Raw genomic sequence first — 20,222 nt, 5'->3', positions numbered from 1 at the left:
AAGATTTATATTGATTTTTTATTCAAATACATCCAACACATAATCTACAGAAGAAATATCTTCCAGCATGGCAATATAGGGCTATGAATGTTGAAAAAGTCACCAGCTTAACAAACTTGACACTTTTTTTAAATGAATTATGAATACAAATATGATTAGCTGTTAGAAATGGAACAATTCAAACGAGAGTTGGCTCTCAAAGTGTAAAAACATTCTAAAACAGTGTAGAGAGTGTAGAGAATAATCAGGGTGCATGACTGGTGCAGGTGCATTTTACACTGCATACAAGTGATGTCTTAATAATGGTCCTGTTTGTATGGCTTTTTTTAGTCAAAACCTATAGTGATTTTTAGGCTGACCTACATTTCTGAAAAGGCACATAACCAAAAATTTTGAGTTCTTGCTCATGACTTTTTTATCCCATTTTCAAAGAAGGAGAAAAAACCTTCCTAAGAAACACTGGACAGTGTTTGAAATTAGAGATCACCTTTAAGATGATTGCAGTTCTTAGAAAATTCTGGCAGTGTAGGATTTTAACTCTGAAAGTAGGTACAAAGATGTAATTCCCCCTTTATACCACTTTGAATTCCCTCTTTATACTACTTTGTGGGGTCCTCCCATGAACCAAGCTACATTAAAAAGCAAAGTAACATAGTAAGAGCCAATCTGTGGAGCTCAGGTGTTGGTTCTGAAGACATGTCTTGTTGGTCAGTATTTGAAACTAGAGACTGGGAAGGTAATATCGGGCTAATTCTGGCCTGGTTGAGTGGACAGAAGCCCTGGTAATGATTATAGAAGACTAATATCCTTCTGGAGAGTATCTTCTGTTTTCATTTCAGTCAAAAGCAATTCAGTTCACGTAGCCTGAGACCCACTCCACAATATGAGCAAGTGTGCTAAGTGGGAATAATTAGCAGATTCATTTCAAGGCAGACTCTTGACTGAAACCAAAATGCTAATGTGTATACACCCTCAGACTGCTACTTAGACCCTACTGTGACAGAGGCAGAGGAAAGGGCAGAGGAAACTATAACAGAGTGAACACTGCTTACTTTTATTATGTCTGGGTAGATCCTGTAAGGGTCTCTGTATATGCAGCAATTAAATACTGAAAAGTCATGCTACTTTTGGTCATCTGATTAATTCCCAGCTACCTATAACCCACAGCACTCCTTGCCTTTAATGAATTTTTTAACTATTGTTTTGTATAATAGGAATTTGATAAGGAAATCTAGTACAAGACTTAATTATAAATATATATATATATAAATAAATAATAAAATTAAAAAAAAAAAAAAACACTTAAAGCTCTATCAGTTTTTCCAGTCATTGAATGTATATATGAAGGGCCTGGCTTCCTGAACCTGTGCAGAAGATTCACCTATGTCATTATTTTCCTATGCATAGGTTATAGCACTGTTATCACTTCTTTGAGATTAACTTTAGACGATAAATGATAATAGAAACTGTTAAGATACAAGAAAGAGGAAAATCATCTGAATACCTATAATTGCCATCAAATTCAAAGGGAGTTTCTGGATGCTCAGCCTCCTTTGAAAATCTGATTTCTTTTATTTAAAAGTAAACATTTCACAGTGGAACTTTCAAAAGTGCCAATGGGAACATTTCAATCCAGTTAATTAATTTAAATGGGAGCTATGTGCCATATCTGTTTAAGTGCTTTTGATAATCCCACTATGTTTCCATCTTCAGTTTTCAACACCTAAATAATTCAGAAAACCTACACCAAGGTGACCTAGAAGTTTAAATGTTACAAAGCTAACTTCAGAAGAGCTTAATTTTAGACACACAAAGAAAAAAAGGCTACAAAAAAAAAAAAAAAAAAAAAAAAAAAAGGCAATATATAGGTAGATTAGTTTGTTTATTTATTTATTTATTTTTGACATTGCAGTAAACTTGTTCTGCAGCACTTCAGCCCTCACTGATCAAAATCTCTGGGTCTCCAACAGACTTTATACTGCTTAGCCCTTGCTAGGGCTGGGTGACTCTCTGATCTTTAAGTAGCCTTAGGTAAACTTAGACTCTAGAAGACTTCATCACCTTCATTTTCATGTGACATCTGCCAGCTGCTTTTGACTACAGTGTGAAATATGACAAGATTAAGTCCAGTGTAAAATACATCTGAATTTATTGTGTAGGTCAGATAGACTGGATTGACTAGCTCTGTATTTACTATTAATAATTGTTTAAACATAATTATTAATTTTACATGACTAGCTGCTCTGAATTTGGAAAGTGATAGATTGATGCGTTATAATGGAGCACCTCACTTTGGCCTACTATGAGTTACTGTTTTCTACTATTACAATATTTAGTGAAGTGAAAACATCAAAAAGAGTGTGACAGCATGTCTGTAAGACACATACTAATTTTCTACAAAATGCATCATGATACAAAAAAAGAATGGCTTCATTGTTTTTTAAATAGGCATAAAAATCATCCCTATATGAGTTATCTGCCTGATGGAGTTGCAATTTGCTTTAATTTGCAGCCCTAAGGTTTGCAGTTCACTAAATCATCAAAACACAGAGGAAATGCCATTTCATATCAAAATTGAGTAAACACCTCCATCCTTCATAAACATCACAAATACAATTTTCTCTAATATCTAATAATAAAGCTAAAAATTAATGATTCAAGAAATGGGTTCAAACAAGTTGAGATTTACATGACACTGTACAAGAAGTACATTCACATTCCTGGCACCTATGTTCCTCCAATAATCAAAAAACTCATTCATTTAGCAATGCCCTCAGAAACCAAAGGAGATTGATAAAAATTGCTGCTAATAGGTCACATACAAATTCTGAACCATTTACGTATACAAAAAAATTATGTTTTTCATTTGAGATCATGAAATAATTTATCACTTACTTCAGCAATGAGTGATTATACAAAGCATTTGACAAACCTCACAGAATTTTTATCAAGGACTTTGCTGGGTAGTATGTTATTATTATTTTTTTTTTGGATTATGTTGTATCATTAACTGCAGGAATTCCATTTTTGAAACCTTATCTCAGAGCTAAAAAAAATATTTTAAAAATTAAAAATACATGCTTAGGAATATTATTTTAATGAACAGAATTATACAAGATCTGGATAGAAGAATGCAAATAGTGCATTCTGCCAGAATTATGAGAACAGGCTAACATGTTATTTGGTAGTCAGTAAGCCAAGACCTTCAGAAACACCAAAGTTCTCACATACCACTTCATATGGTTTTTAATACATATTCAGATTCTCATTTATAAAAATGACAAAGAACTGAAATATTGCCTGCAGCTGTTACTAAGAGTTGCATTTATTTCTGTCTCAAATTTGTGGAATTATTTCTCTTCTGACAAAAAGGTTTATCAGAGGAGCATAGCAAATGAATGAATTAGGGCAATTTAGTCTAATATTTAGCTTTTGAATTGTCTAATGCATCTATTCTCACAGTAAAAGTTCAAGTCTCTAATGTACCTTGTCCAATCAAGTCATCTGAACCATCACATACCAGAATTAAACTGCAACTGGTTCAACTAAAGTGAATTCATTATGAGCCTAAATGTAATGATCATTGCATTCAGTCTGCCAGCTAAATTTTATCCCCCTAGAGAAAAGCTGAGTATACTTACAGACTAAATTTACAAATATTTAAGCAGGCATGTGCAGAAGGGAAATAAGTCATGGACAAAAAATATAATAATAAAAAAAGCAAGCAAACAAGAAAATTAAGAATAAGAATAAGAATAAGAATAAGAATAAGAATAAGAATAAGAATAAGAATAAGAATAAGAATAAGAATAAGAATAAGAATAAGAATAAGAATAAGAATAAGAATAAGAAACTATTAGAATGAATCCAGATTGTCAATGGCAGTAACAGATCACTAACAGTAACAAAATTGCTATAATTCCTTAGAATTATCTACCTCACTTATACCATTATTTACCACGTACAGATGTTTTCCTAAAAACTGAGATGTCTTTTTCTGGAATTTGAGGCACAGATGTTCCTAAATGTTTGCAAAGAACATGAGATCATATTCTTGGTTTTACCACAAACCAGTTGAAAATTAATGTATTTGAATATCAGACACATTTGAAGAAGAGTCTGAGAAGCTTGATCATGTGCAATAACTGTGAAAGGATCAGGAAGGAAGGCAATATTTATATTTGAAAGCAGTGCTACAGAATGGTTACACACCTTTGGTCTCTTACCCTGTTTGCTTAGAGTTAGCCCATACAGCTCTGATACAATCTGACTTTCTTGGTGACCTTGTGCACATTACTTAACCTTCTTGAACCTCAGCTTTGCAGTTGGCTGGAGGGAAGCCGTCATGCATATAAGAGTGGAGACATTCTGCATGTAAGTTTAAAATGTGGGTGAAATGTTTAAGTAGGGATGTTATATTTTCTGAATCTCAGTGATGCCAGGGACTAAACTGATCTCAATCTCTCAAGTCTGAAAGGGCTTTTGACCAGTAAATATTTATACTTTAGAAATCACGATTAAAACTTATTTTTGCTTTTAAAAATGAGCAATATTTTTCAAAGAATTTACATCAGAAACATTATAACAATTCTGTTTCTTCAGTGTGTCAGAATCTTTCTTGTCATTTTCAGCTTCCAAGAAATGCAGTATCCCCTATCTGTGGAATTACCAAAGCTAAGAGAATTCATTTTTAATGTTCTATCCACATTAACAAGTCATTATCAACTAAGGCAAACAAGTAAACAAACAAACAAACAAATAAATAAAATTAACTGCAGGATGCTGTGAGATGATACTTGCAAAGAGAAAACAGCGTAAACGTTTCTCATAATCAAAAAGAAAGGGTTACATACTAGCACACACTCAGTGTGCTGAGACTATAAGAAAATAACCTCACTAGTTAAATTATATAAGTCATGTCTACTGAATATAAAAGAGCATACTGTGGAAACTGTAAACAGGGAATGATCATACTACTGTGTCATAATATACAGAGAATAGTGCTACAGAATCTTTAAACTTTAAAATGCTAGTCTTTGAATAGATCATGATCTGTTTGCATACAAGATTATTCTCTAACTGTAGTTTGGCAGGTACTTACAGGCTCCGGAAGTACTGACCCTAACAAACCCCTGATATACAGGTCAGAGCTGAAATATATTCCCTTTGTTGATTTGCCAGACACCAGACTTAGTAATGTGCATGGAGTACACGGAAAACCACTTTTTATTCTCAGGTGCTTTGGGAAGTAGACTGGCACAAAATGCAGTGATTAGCAGGTCATCAAGTAAACAGCTACTGTTCCTGCACAGTGCAACTATTAGGTGGAAATTTACAGCAACCTGGTAGGCACTTCTGTTTAGTACAAGCAAGATAATTTTTCTTCTTTATAAGCATGAATCTTAGGTGCTTCTATTAAAGCACCTGCCTCTGGAGATAGGTTATTTTCAAATGAGACTAAGACCTCCCCCTCCTCCCAGTCATTTACTTAATAGTTCTATGACACAGAAATATCCTATTCAAGATAACATCAGCAGACTTCACATTTTTGGATGTACTTTGCAAGGTCTATTGTCTATATTTCAAAAATATATGATTATTATGAAAGGATCAGACTGCAAATCAAGTTTTCAAATTTATACTTTATGCAGACTATTTTCACATAGACAATTTCTATTGCATATAATTACCCAGAGCTCCTTACTATCCCTACATGTACTTGGCATGCACTTGGAGAGATTTTAATGAGCATTTTGGTGTTCTGTTCCTATATACCTTATGATGCACATGCAAGAACTGAAGCCATTATATGCTACTATGCTACTAAAAGCAGACTGAGCCATAACTTTGCTTATAATAAGCCAGGTTTAAAAAAATCTTCTTATTATTATTAATAATATCAATAATAATGATAATAAGAATTATTATTAATAGTAATACTTTTTAAGGAAAAAATCCATCTTTGTGTTTTTTTTTTTTGTCAAGTGGTAGGTCTTGACCAGTACTATGTCCATTTGAACCACAACGTTCGGAGACAATTTTTCTTGTAGATCATGCAGAAATAGTTTGTATGCATACCTCAGAAATTTAGTGCTTTGAGAAAAGGATCTCAGTTCTGGCAAAAAATTCCTTAACATCATTTTCCATGTAGCTGGGGAATATTCACAGCTCTGCCCAAGGTCCATGCTATCACTAGTTTAACAGTCTGGTTACATTTCTTGATAAAGCTTTGTTCCATAACAAATTTGTTCCCTACCAAACCTATTGCTTTTATCACCTCAGTTAATGTTTGAGTCCAAGTCTGGAGCTCCAATTTGTCAGATGCCTTTCATTCCCATTGCTGCTCAGATTCTCCCTCACTTTACAACAAACTGAAGGATTTAAGCACACCTACCATTCGACTTTAAAGGACTCTCATATAGACTTTTTTTTTCCTTTTAATTTTAAGTCACTGGCTAATTCATTGAAGAAATCCCAATTTCCAATAAAAAAGTCACCATTACATGGTTTTAATCACTGGGGAAATTCTGTCCCAAAACACTTTCATGATGGCCTACTTCATAGGTACATGACATTAAAAACCACAGGACTAACTCCCCCAGATTTAAACCAGTCCAGTAACTTCAATAAAGTTATGCCAACAAAATCATGGGCCCATACACATATTTAATATTACTTAAGAAGACAATTTATAACCCCTTTTCTTATCTTTAATGTATATTATTTTAAGCTAGAAAATAACCAATCATAAAAATATTGCAAATATTTCCATTGAAGCATGAGTGGCAGCAAGAGAGAAAGCACAAAAGTAATAATTCCACTCCCAAAGAATAACAGGAAATAGAACTGGAAGATCATCTTATGAGCCTCAAGCTCTGAAAAGTGTTTCAGTGAAGTGAAGCACCTGAAATTTTGATCAAAGTTGCCCTCACCTCAGATGCTCTGTACCATAATTGACTGTGACAGAGAAACAGACAAGCTTCAATGAAATTTAGGGATCACGTTTTTTTCCTGTCTGATGAGAAGCAGCACTATACCTAAACCATTCCTGACATATTTGTCTAACCTGTTTTTAAGAAAGTTAATGTGTGCTGTACCTGCTACCCTGAAGCAGTTCAGAGTCCTAACCATTGACATGTAGATTTTGACTTTTCTTTAAGGTAGCTTCCTCTGTAATAGTTCATGCTGCCTTTGCCAACTCCATTTAGTGAACAGTCAGATCTTTCAAATATAACTATTTTGAATTTTCAGCACTACATAAACAAAGGAAAATCATCAGAAAGATAGGCCCTTTAAACACAGATCCATCCAGGTTACAATATCACATATACAAAGTCTGAAAGTCTGAGCTAGTTCAGAACCAGCAGCCAACAGACTGTTTTATACTGAGATTTTCAACAACAGGGCAGGAGCTCTCTGTCAAACCTATGTTGAAGCTTAGACTGAAGAGTCAATTGGAAATTCTGTGCAGAGACAGTGATCTGGGAGGGAAAAAAACAAGCATGTTGAAGAAGTTTAAACTAGATAAAATATTATTCGATGCATTTACTAAGGGAAGTAAATTTAAAAACAAACAAACAAACAAAAACAACAAAAAACACTTGAAATTAAGGAAAGGAAGACAAACATTCAAAATTATGTACTTTCAAGACAGAGATTTTCACATGGACTGAGCGTATTGAGATTTATTCTATGATACTTAAAGAACTAACTGATGAGATAGAAAACTACTGAGACTTTACAAGGAAGTATGCAAAACTTGGAAATGAAGAATTTATCATTAAAAATTGGGAGAAATGAAGCCAGGGAGCTATCAACCACTTAGTTTAACTTGAATTCCCAGAAAAATCCTGAAAGAAATAAAACAAACATATTTTGAAAACAGAAAACAAACAAACAAGACAAATAGCAGTCAGCAGGGATCTGTCAACAATAAGCTGTCACATTTCCTTCAGTGAGAGGGTAACAGGCATTGTGGATGAGAGACAAGCAGTTAGGTGTCATTTATCTTAACATTAGAAAGATTTTTGACACCATCTCAAATTACACTCTCAGTCATAAGCAACCTATTGAAACAGATCTAGCCCCTAAGGGCTGAGTGTGAATTATATCAGAAAACTGCAGGAAGATAAAATTTGTCATTGATTTGCTGTCAGAATGGAAGGGATAGTACAGGGCGGGGCCTGGAAAGGGTCTGTTCTGTCTGTCTTTATTCAGTACTTGTAATAATTATTCAATACAATTTGGATGATAAAATTGAGTATACGGTGATCAAATTTGAGCAGTAATACTTGAAAAGTGAAGTTATGCTGAAGGCCAGGATAGTTATTCCATATAGTACAGACTAACTGCTGAAAGTCTGAAGAAAAGGAACAAGCAGTTTAACCGGAACAACCAACAGGCAGCACTTCACAGGACAGAAAGCACAGAGATAGGAGCTCTTCATAAAACAAGATCTCAGAGCTATTATATAGATCAAAATATGTTGAACCAATGCCATAATATTGCAAAAAGGCCATATGCCACCCTGAAAGATACAGATAGATAAAATAATCTTTCCCCTCTACTCCACACCAGTGAATACATGAAATGTTTCTCCTATACTCTCCACTAGTGAGACCAGAGAGAGCTCTTTGTGAAGGTTGGATCATTGTGGTTCAGTCTGAATGAGAATCAAATAGGAAGTCCAGAGGAAATCAGCAAAGATCAGAAGTGTTTCTAGTAAACCTGATCTTCAGAGTGATATGGAAAATTAAGAAATGGAAGAGAATGCCCTTAGAGGCTGTAAAGTCTCTGTCCATGGATTAACGTAAGTATATAAGATACTATTTTTATGCAAGGGCTAAATAGTCTCTTGAGATCCCTTTAGCTGTCTTCTGTAGCACAATAGGGCAAATTTCAGTTATTAAATATTTTAAACACAAAAATAAAAAAAAAAAAATTGAGATCATAACTGGGACAGATAAATAGAAAAATTGCAATGCATTCTCATGAGACCTAAATGTCTTTAGACTGCCTTTGCGGTTTCACAAAATACCTGTTTAAGAAACCATTTTTTTAATATTTAAGAAAATAAGAATTAAAATGTTGATAAACATATTTCCTATTCTTGGCTAACTAATGATGCACTTTAAATATTTTTAAGGGCAGAGTTTCTGCATTGCTTTTGGTTACAGGAAAAATGCTTCCCAGAAAGTGGAGAGAGGGTAGGAGAAATCACCATTTGCACAGCAGTAAACTGCTTTCCATGTAGACATAAAAAACATAAACCAGTCTGGGAAATACTAAGCAGTTCTCTCTTAAAAAACAAATCCAGTGTGGAGTTCTGTGTGTGAATAGAGAGTTCTCCTATGATTCACAGAAAATCTGACCTTACCTACTAATGTGGTGCACAACCTGAGGAACTTAAACAATAGAGGATCCTAAATAAGTAACTACGTTTATAAGCTAATAAATCTGTCACAGCATTCTCCTAGAGCGCTTGCTGAAGATATACACAGTCCTACATTCACTCGTGAAACATAGTGCATAGAGAATCCATTCGCTTGTGTCCTTCCCAGCATTTCCTGAAGACATGTAGGAAAACTATTTTTGAGGGGTTTACTACAAAATCAAAAAAAAAAAAAAAAAAGCTAGAAAACTTAAGAAATTATGTCTGAAGGAGATTTCAGGACTAATTCTCTGACCCCAAATCTGAGTCAACTATGTCAAAATCACATACAGCTCACACGCTCCAGCCAGCCCACAGCTCTGGAGATTGCCCAGTACCCCAAGCAATGCAACCCAGTGCTTAATTATCCTCATTAGAATTTTCCTGAATGCTTATATTAAAACTGTACTGTAATTCAAATCCACTACTTCTCCTAATAGCCAAATAAACTATCACTAACAATATGTTCTTTTTACTGAATAATCCTTTCAGTATTGAAAGAGATAAGCACAACTTCCCTCAGTTCAGCCTTCTCCAGACCTAACAGTCCTAGTTGGCTCAACCTTTCCCTACAGGCATGTCTTCAGAACGGTGATCATACTCATTGCTGGCCGCTGGGCTGGACTCTCTCAAGCTAGTCTACTTTTGGAAGTGAAGTCACAGTTTTGCTAACGAGGTCATAGCACCAGGGAAGAGAACAGATGGATTACATCACAAGTCTAGGAGTACACTGCAGCAATGGCCTCTGGCAATGCAAATCTCAGTTAACCATTGCAAAGCCTCTTCTTCATGCCTCTGCTCTCCCTGAAGGGGAGTGCAATTCATCAAGTTACTGAAACCCATACTGTCATCTCCTCTATGTGTTTCAGTCATTCCTGGCACATCCTATTGTCCCACTCCCCACTGAGTCTGTTGCTTCTAAAATGAAGTTACAATGACATTAGATATTCATTCTTCACTCCCTGACTTAAACTGTAATATCACAATAATACCACTAAAAATGGTGGACAAATATTTTGGAAATAGCCTAAATAATTCAGGCTCTGTCATTTAATAACTAAAAATAAAATAAAATACAATACAATAATAATAATAATAAAAAAAAAGTGGTCAGGGATTTATCAGGATGAAAAGTCCTGGATAAATATTAGATGGGTATCCTAAAGAAATGAAATTAATACTGTTGTGAGATGAAGAGAAATTGTAGGAAAACAAACAGTAAAAATAAAAATAAAGTAATGTACAACTAATTCTCAGTTACTCTCTTTCCTAATCTCAAAAGCACTAAATGTCTCATTCATTTTCTATTTAACTAAATTTAATTTAGTAGTAGACCACAATTATGTAACACAAATGCACAATAATTAAATACCATTTAATTCACCATTTTTGTTTTTAAGCAAGAATATTTTGCTTGTAGGTTTAAAGGGCAGCTCAGTCTTCAATTATAATACATATATTAATTTCTGAGAAGGAGAGGAGAAAGATGGAAGAGACTGGGAAGAAACATGCTGATTGATACTCCATATTTCACACCAGTACCTCACAGAGCAATTCACTGCAGACTTGCTGCCTGCAATTCATAATCCATACTACCTGCTATTCCCAGTAGCTGTTTGTCTATGCTAAAAGTCATACCATTACAATGGGCATAGCTATGAAGTCTTACACATGAATGCAAAGCACTCCATAACTCATATGTAAAAGGCCTTGATTTTGTATTATTCTATCATTGCACACTTGCTTTTATTGTGAAAGAAAAAAAATACACTATTTTTTAAAAGAAGTGATTATTTGTCATGCATGGCAATACTTTCTTTTTGTTTTTTGATATAAACAAGAATACTCTGCAGTCCAGTTATCTGTGTTTATTTAAAGAACTGTTCATTCTAATCATAATAATTATTACACAGGATGACCAAAGAAAAATTTACTAATGAATGAAATATCTACTATCAACTCAAGAAACCAGTGACAAATTGACAGCTAAATGTGTAACTGCAGCCCCATGCTTCAACTGAGAAACCTGACTAACTTCTTCTGGCAAGGTGGGAAAAATCCCTATTCATCCTAACTCTCAAGCAGAGGTTTCATTGGCAATCTGGCATTATTCTAATAAAGAACAAATGGTTGTCCAAGTTCAGGATATTTTCTTAGCAGCTCTCTAGATTGTCTCTAGAGAGTCAATTGATGTGTGTTTCACTGGGAAAGGAGGAAATAGAAAAAAGAAAAAAAGAGAAAGAGAAAGAGAAAGAGAAAGAGAAAGAGAAAGAGAAAGAGAAAGAGAAAGAGAAAGAGAAAGAGAAAGAGAAAAAAAAGAAAGAAAAAGAAAAAAGAAAAAGAAAAAGAAAAAGAAAAAGAAAAAGAAAAAGAAAAAGAAAAAGAAAAAGAAAAAGAAAAAAAAAAGAAAAAGAAAAAGAAAAAGAAAAAAAAAGAAAAAGAAAGAAAAAGAAAAAGAAAAAGAAAAAGAAAAAGAAAAAGAAAAAGAAAAAGAAAAAGAAAAAGAAAAAGAAAAAGAAAAAGAAAAAGAAAAAGAAAAAGAAAAAGAAAAAAAGAAAAAGGAAAAGGAAAAGGAAAAGAAAAAGAAAAAGAAAAAGAAAAAGAAAAAGAAAAAGAAAAAGAAAAAGAAAAAGAAAAAGAAAAAGAAAAAGAAAAAGAAAAAGAAAAAGAAAAAGAAAAAGAAAAAGAAAAAGAAAAAGAAAGGAGGGAAGGAGGGAAACAAGGAAGGAAATAAGGAAGGAAACAAGGAAACAAGGAAACAAGGAAACAAGGAAACAAGGAAACAAGGAAACAAGGAAACAAGGAAGGAAGGAAGGAAGGAAGGAAGGAAGGAAGGAAGGAAGGAAGGAAGGAAGGAGAAGACTATTAGGACTACATTGAAAAAAGCTTCGGAAAGAAGACAAGTTGTCATTCTTGGATTCTTCTAGGGTCCTTGGATCTTGTTCAAAACAATCAAGCGCTGTTTTGATTTTCAGTCATGTTTACAGGTACATTTCAAAATCATTTAATGCTTTTTAGCATCTGTATTTGGCTTATTTTAAATATATATATATTTAATGCATAATACAATATGCAACCTATCAAAGTCATAACATCCTATTTTTATTCCATGTTTCTGGTACTTATGGCTGTCCATAGTGTGCATCCATCGTTGACTGATCTCTTCAGTCCAGCATTTGTCCTTAGTGACTACAATTTTCATATTGAACTCAGACTCTGAGAGTAAAGAGGAATAAATCCTGAGCCATATTTACTGATCAGTGCTAAGACCAGGACTAGCTTTGAAAAACCTAAGTACTCTTCTAAAAACTGTGATAGTATCTTCCTACTTGACTTTCAGCCCTGTATAGAATAAAGGAAGACAGCAATATAATTTTAAGAAGAATAAAAGAATCCAAAACATTTTTGCTTGTCTCAATGACTTTTATTTTTGACCGAGCGTTTTCAGGTGATGGAATATAAGTATGAACTGTACTGTCGTATTACATATAGACAGAAGAATACCCTGCAGGAAGTATAATTGTCATATTTTGTTTACAGTTATAATCATGTATAACAATAAGTGCTCCTGTTATGTATTTCACTGTAGTGTGTTCTTTTGTTAGACTTTTCTCTTGTTAGACTTAGGGTTAGGTTCAGCAATTCAAAAAAAAAAAAACAACTATCAATTATATAGTGCTTACCACAGCTGTGGTGGGGGGAGGGGGCGCTCTGACTTCTTTAATGAAGTACAGAAATACAGTGGTCTAAAGCAAAGTTTAAAACTTGTTTGCTGCAGTTAAAGAAAATATCATAAGTTTCTTGAATTATTTTCTCTCACGTCACAAGAAAGGGAACTAATGAATGTTGAATCTGTTACTTTAAAAAGAATTGACTAATGTCAGTGTTGATGGGTTCCTTCAGAATTAGATACATAATTTACAAGTCCTAGAAAAGAAGTTGTATCCAATACTGATTTAAATCTTCTTGTGATGTGGCGGCCTGAAGAGATGCTCAATGTGGGGTTCCCAATTTTTACTAGTTCACCAACCATGGAGCTTAAGGCTAATGATGATTAGGGCTGTCTTTCTGATAGTTCATCATATCAGTGTAATTTTAATTTACGGATTTCTTAGTTATAAATCAAGACGATCATAGGAAAAATGTCTGCCCCTGAGTCATTTATATTCTCAGTGCATACACTCCATAAATCTGAGAGCAAACACAATTTATTATTTCTAAGACACCGTTAAAAATCCATTACTGTAAAATTTAAATTTCTTTTTCTCTTCACCTGAACTCTTGTGCTTTGGGGAAAAAAAAAAAAAGCGAATTTTATCTCAAAAATTTCATTACATTTGGGCTTGAAGCTTACAGTGTTTTGATGAGTATTTCCTTAAGGACTAAGATAACATAAGTGGATCTCTACTAAAGCTTTTGACCTGCTTCAGCTAAATACCTGATAGAGAAATCATCAATAATAGTCTCTCTCATCAATCAAAAAATTACTAACTTGGAAGAATATAGATATGTATCTACATATAATTTCAAATTATGTTCTTTCAATACAGATTTTTGTAGACCAAAGCAATGTATAAGTTTGAAATGAAAACAGTTTATAATTTTAACTATATTAAATTTTTTTTTAAAAAAAGACAAAATATGTTTTATGATTCTTAAACATTTTGACTTTTCTTTTTCAAATTGGCTTTTAGGTTTTAAAATAGAACACTTTTAAAGAGAAAAAAAAATCTCTCAAAAATGAACCATTAAAAAAAATAATCGATTGCTAGGTCACAAAGGAAACAGAAATATTTCTTATTACAGCTTTAGGACTGGAACATTTACTGTCACCAAATAAAAAGCCATTGGTCAACACCTCTTTCTAGCCCATATTACAACTTACACAATACAAAACACAGTTTCTAAGTGGGAATTCATTATTAGTCATATCAGGAAGTTGATTTCAAATCATAACTACTAGGAAAAGCCAGCTTGTTTTTAACTTTCTTCCTACAGAGATTACATAGTTGAGAGCTCAAATTTGCTAAACCCACACATTCATGGGGAACTTTTACATGCGATCTGGTGTGCAAAATACTGTTGCAATATGAATAAAACATAACTTTTGTGGAAACAGCTGCCTTTTCCTGTTGTTCTTTATTATTATTAATAATAATAATTAATAATAATTATTATTATTAATAATAATAATAAATATAATAAATAATAATAATTATTATTATTAATAATAATTATTATTATTAATAATAATAATAATAATGAAAAGCAGAATATTTTGGAGGAGAAAGGTTTATAACTCTCAACTTTGCTTGAATATATGTTATGTTTTTCTACTGATGAAGAAAAGAAAACAAGGAAAGCAAACAACCCCAAACCCTGGCAGTTATATATAGTCAATGATGTGAAGTTCTAAAGCAATGATTTTTTCCATCACTGTCATACAAAAAACTTCTAGGGTCTGATTATTTACAGTGCATTAAGAACATTTAAAGTTGGACAGTCTTAGAGAGGATAAGAACTTCAAAAGAGGTATAAATTTACAATGCAGAATCATGTAAAATGATAATTATATAAAAGACATCCAGACTCTTGAGACTGATGTTTCTAAATATCTGCCCTCAGGATTGTGTTATGTATGTCAAATCCTAAGGTACCTTATTCAAATTCAAGAATCACATGAAAGTTTAAAGGTTGAGATATTTATTTTATTTTATTTTATTTAACTTTTATTCTGTACATCACAGCATTGTTACATATCTGTTTGTTTTGTAAGGATTACAAAAGTAGTGCTGATCAGTATTCAGAAGTTCCTATAGCTGCTTCAGAGGAAATCTGAAAGGTCAGCCTGCCCAAAGGAGATCATTAAAGTTACTGAGGACTACAGGGAGAAAACAGTATCCCAGCTAGTGAAGTCTGCTGACAAAAAGCCCCTTAGGAAGCAAGAGTCTTTATCTAGACAGAGCTGGCACTTTCTGTCCAAAGCAGAAGCCAGCTTTGCTCCAGAACAAGTCTGAAACTTGACCACAAGGACCCTGAAGAGTCAGTGAAAACTGTGAGGAACCAGAGTCACCAGCAGAGGAAACCTGAGGGTTAGGTTCAAAGACTATATGAGGGTTCTCTACAAGGTGATGAGCCATAGCCCAAATGACAGAGACCTGCAGTCTTGACTCAGACACTTGCAGGCAAGACTGAACAGAGAAAATATGACAGAGTACCCTATGAGAAAGGAAAACAAAAAGAAAAGAAAAATACACAGAAAGAGAAGAAGGAAACTTTGTCTCAACAATTTAGGTGCAAAACATGTTATAATTTTATTTTAATTAATTGTTCAAAAGGTTAAACTACTACAATCTTGGTATTTTCATGATGTATTTTTCTGTCATAGCAAATACATGAATAAAAGCTAGAAGTTTTCTGAGACACAGTACCAGATATATAGACCAACACAATTGTGTTACCACATAATTTTAAGTAGAAATATCTATAAAAACTGGAGTAGATGTAGAATTATCTATAGAAGATATCTATCTGAAACAGAGATTCATTAAAAATCAGTTACATGTGTCTTCATAAAAAGGAAACTGCTGGAGAAAGAAGGATACAGTGAGAAAAAAGTATTATATTTTAGAAACATTTCCTTTATAGAACAGCAGCATGAAAATATACATTGCTTTGCCTTCAATAAATATAGAGTTTTTCACTGAAACTGCTGAAAATGTCCTCTATGTTCCCTCTGATTTATTGGCAAGCAAAGGCACTACCGAATTTGGCATATGATGACTTGGAGTATTGACAATCACTCACAAAGATTACTTGGTCTCAGTATACTTTGTCTAGTAAAATGAGGTGGTAGGATTGCCAGAGCAGATCATCATGTGGCATGTGTCATTGACACATGCTATATAAACTCAGTGAATGCAAAAACAGAGGGAAACAAACTGCATCATCCATATTATGACTTTCCTCTTCATTGTTACTGTACCAGCACCAGCAGACACCGACACTGACTGGCACCCAAAATCTCATGCCCTGAAAAACCGTAAGATATAAAGCTCACTCTTCAATTTAGAGCTTCACTTTAGAGCTTCTCCAGCATAAAGTTGAGTAAGTTCAAAAAAAAAGTGAAAGGTAGGAAGAGAAATATCTCATTGCTGAATCCTGCTGCACAGAGGAGCACTGTGCAACTCTGGGCCAGGTGAGCACAGGGCAGTGTGGCAAGAAGCTGGAAGCTGAAATGCCAGCAGCAGGGTGTTGTGCATCTCTACCACTCCACAAGCTAGGCAGCTCATCAGTGAATTTGAAAAAAGAGACAAAAGAAGAAAGCCACAAGAACATCCTAATACACCCATTTTCAATGAGAGTTAACAAGGGGTGTCCTTAGATACATCCTTTCCTGCTAGCTTTGTGGTCAATGTGCTTAGCATGGTGTGGTTTCAGTAGTCTGAGTAGAAGCCAGTCTGCTGGTAGGATTATCTAATTCCTGGCAGTACACATATATCAGGCAGAAATAAAGGGACTGAAAAGCCACAGACTTAATGAAAAATTTAGCAGTCTAGGTGGGGATACAAAAAGACTAACTGGAATGGAATTTGAAGCAAATTCTAAGGTAGCTCTGTTACTATGTAAATGCTATTTTAGTACTAATGTGCAAAATGTGTGTATAAGTTTTTCAGCTTATTTATAAACACCAGAACTTTTCAGAAAACAATAGCAATTATGAAAATCATGAACGTCTGTTATAATGTATATAATAAGGGTCTATCTCGAATACTTTCCAGAAACTACTATTTAGTATTAATCTTTACACTTCTTTAAAAGAATTCTTTTATCTTTCATGCCTTTCATCAGACAGATATCAGGTTACTGGAGAGATAACACTACCACACAATCTGCTTTGTGCAGTTTCTGTTAGTAGGGTTGTTTTTTGTTTGTTTGTTTGTTTGTTTTCTATTTGGGCAGAAGAAGTAAATAAATGAGTCCTTGCCAAGTAGTTACAGATATTAAATATTAGATATGGTAAAGTGGTTAAACAGCTGTGCTTGAAAATGGAGAGCTATCACATGTATTATTGTTGGTAGCATTCTGATAATTATTGCAAAGTAGTCTCAACAGGAGAATCATTGGTAAATATTTACTGCACTGTCTTTGCTGGTCTTTATCAGGAACCACTTACATAGAAAACCAGAGCTGTTAGAAAACTCTTCCTTGTGGTTTGATTAAAATTACCGAATAAACTCCCCTTGGTGAATCAGTTCACACTGTTGCCTTTCTCACTAGCCTTTAGCAAAACAACAGTTGGTATTTCAAATTTGCTGAGCTAAGGTAAACCCTGTAAATCAATGAAACAGGTTAACTGTGTTGTGGTGTTCTCAAGACTGTAACTTTCCTGGCCCCCAGAACTTCCCATTAAAGTTGTGGCTTGATGTTTAGCTGTCATTCAAATATTCTTACGTATGTTCTCTGAATCATTGGGATGGTGATTTTCAAAACAAATATAATTCAATGCACATGTGGGACTCAGCTACCACAAAACTTGCAGAACTTATTAAAGCAGCAATTCGAAACACCTCCCAAGGAAGGGTAACTTTGTTTCCTCTGTTATTAATTAGTATAAGATTACACTAATCCTAGTTAACCACACAGAAAAACTCCAAATTCTCCTTTTATATTCAAGAAATATTTTTATTGCTGTAGTTCATCATCCTAGTGTTTCAACCAACTCAGAAGTGGTTTTATAGTCCAAACTTCTCTTTTATTATGTACATTTCCATCCCCTCATATCCTTTCTATATTTGAAAGACATGAGCAATATATATGTGTGAATCATTTTGTCTGACACCTTCTTTTGAAGGATGAGTTACTATTTCACTGCCTAACTTCATAGTCAGACTGAGGAATATCAGATATATAATGACTCTAAAATATCATTTAAAGCAGCAGGTGAATATGGAACCCAACCCACTTTAGAATAAAAAGAATTGGGTTCAGCTTTTTTGTGCTATTTTTTACTCTCTTCTCAAAAAGAGAACGGAGTAACTTTTTTATGCCAACTAATAGAAGTCCTCAACATTCCTGAAATATAATAATGTAATATTCAAACGGTTGCATTTCTCCAATGTCAGCATCATAATTAAAATACTACTTACATTTAGATGAAGCTGGTTGGTCCAATGACCAATTATTTTGTATTCTGTACTTTTGTTGGTGATTTGATATTGAAAAATATCATAGCGTCCAGGAGCATCTCCATTTTCATTGAAGATAACAGGTGTTCCAGCACTCCCTGAAAAATATTAAAAAACAATTAGAACAATTAGTATAAATATCTTTATAGCAATTTTCCAGAAAAGATATTCTGGCAGAAAAATTATAATTAGAGACAGTTGATCACACTGACCAGGTTCTTCTTAACGCAACACTGATATGGTAATAATTCTAAAAACCTCACAAAGAAAATGTGTGATATTTTCATTATCACTAAGTCTACCTTATATAGAAGTTACTGAAAACTTTAATTTTTTTTTTTTTGTGCTACACAATATCAATAAAGCACTGAAAAAGAAAGAAAAAAAAAAAAAGAAGTGGAGAAAATCCTTCTGACTTGCAGAACGGCACAATTTCACTTTAAGGTGTGAATACAGTGTACAAATATTGCACAAATAGCAATCTTCTGATGAACTCCTTAAAGACCTTCCCTGTGAAGTATGAAAATAAAGTGAATAGCATCAACTTAAGAGCCAATGCTCATAAAAGACCTTGAGGAACAAGTGTATAAATCTGGTCACAGCTAACGTGATTAGTTTCTAGCACTGACCACCTGTGTAAAAGTATTTTATCAAAATAAATTAAGGATAGCAGCTGTGTTTGTTACTCTCTCTTCTATACACAAGACTGTCAGACAGAAAGGTCCATTGCCGAAGCTGTCAAAAGTTATAAATCGACACTCTGTTCTTACTTCGATCAACAAAATGTTCAAAGATTGAAAACTACATGTCTACCTTGGCAGCCAGGCCAGCCAAATTAGAGTATGTTTTGATGAATTCTCTCAAGGTGACATTACCTTCAAGGATCTGCAGTCTACAGAGACTTTGCAAAAATTGCACAAAGAATGTCATATTCAGCAATGCCCCCCAAATTCACATATGCAGATGAAAGAAATTTATAATGAAGGTTCATCGAAGACAAATCCAAATATCTTAAAGTTGTTTTTCAGTAACTGGAGAATGAAAGCTGTGTTCATTGGGTAAACAAACAAACAAACAAACAAAAACAGCACTATTTTCACATCTCTCCATATGAAAATCAAGAAAAAGAGAGTACCTAGTTCATAGTAAATTCTTACAGTACGAGACTTGTTAAATTAATACCTAGAGGTAATAAGCCCACTGTATGAGCACTTTCCAGAGAATGTCAAAAAAAGCTTGAAAGTCTGGGTATATATTATGCAGAAGTTGGCCAGTAGAAGTGGGAATAACAGTCTACATACCTACAGAATTTCTGCATAATTACTTCTTGTATCTCTGTCTCCCATAAATTATTGTGTTCTCCTGTTTTGTATAACAGCTTTCATACAAACTGATATCCAGTGAAATGAACAGTGTTTTCAGAGTGACAAGTGGCACATTAACCACTGTGCCAATTTCACAGTTCTGCCAGCAAAATTCTGGCAGCAAAAATTAGATGTGAGCAACTGCAGAAGAAGAGTATCAAAAGATTATGTGTGATAAATATTTAAGAACCCATTGAAATAGAAGAGACTCGACACAAAATTTTGGAAATCTCTTTATGA

At 33.8% G+C, this 20,222-nt stretch overlaps 1 protein-coding gene across 4 annotated transcripts in view; it reads right to left on the bottom strand.

Moving 5' to 3' along the window:
• The window catches only part of GRM8 (glutamate metabotropic receptor 8), a 354,422-nt gene that overhangs the window by 54,384 nt on the left and 279,816 nt on the right, over nt 1–20,222 (bottom strand). For all 4 annotated transcript variants that reach the window (XM_038172100.2, XM_038172096.2, XM_038172110.2 and 1 more), the window contains exon 8: nt 18,580–18,716. In XM_038172100.2, coding sequence (XP_038028028.1) covers nt 18,580–18,716 — 137 coding nt within the window. The remainder of the gene's footprint in view (nt 1–18,579; nt 18,717–20,222) is intronic.

The sequence above is a fragment of the Anas platyrhynchos genome, chromosome 1, assembly GCF_047663525.1.
Source record: "Anas platyrhynchos isolate ZD024472 breed Pekin duck chromosome 1, IASCAAS_PekinDuck_T2T, whole genome shotgun sequence".
In the NCBI taxonomy this organism is placed as follows: Eukaryota; Metazoa; Chordata; class Aves; order Anseriformes; family Anatidae; genus Anas; species Anas platyrhynchos.
This window is presented reverse-complemented; position numbering and strand designations above follow the sequence as displayed.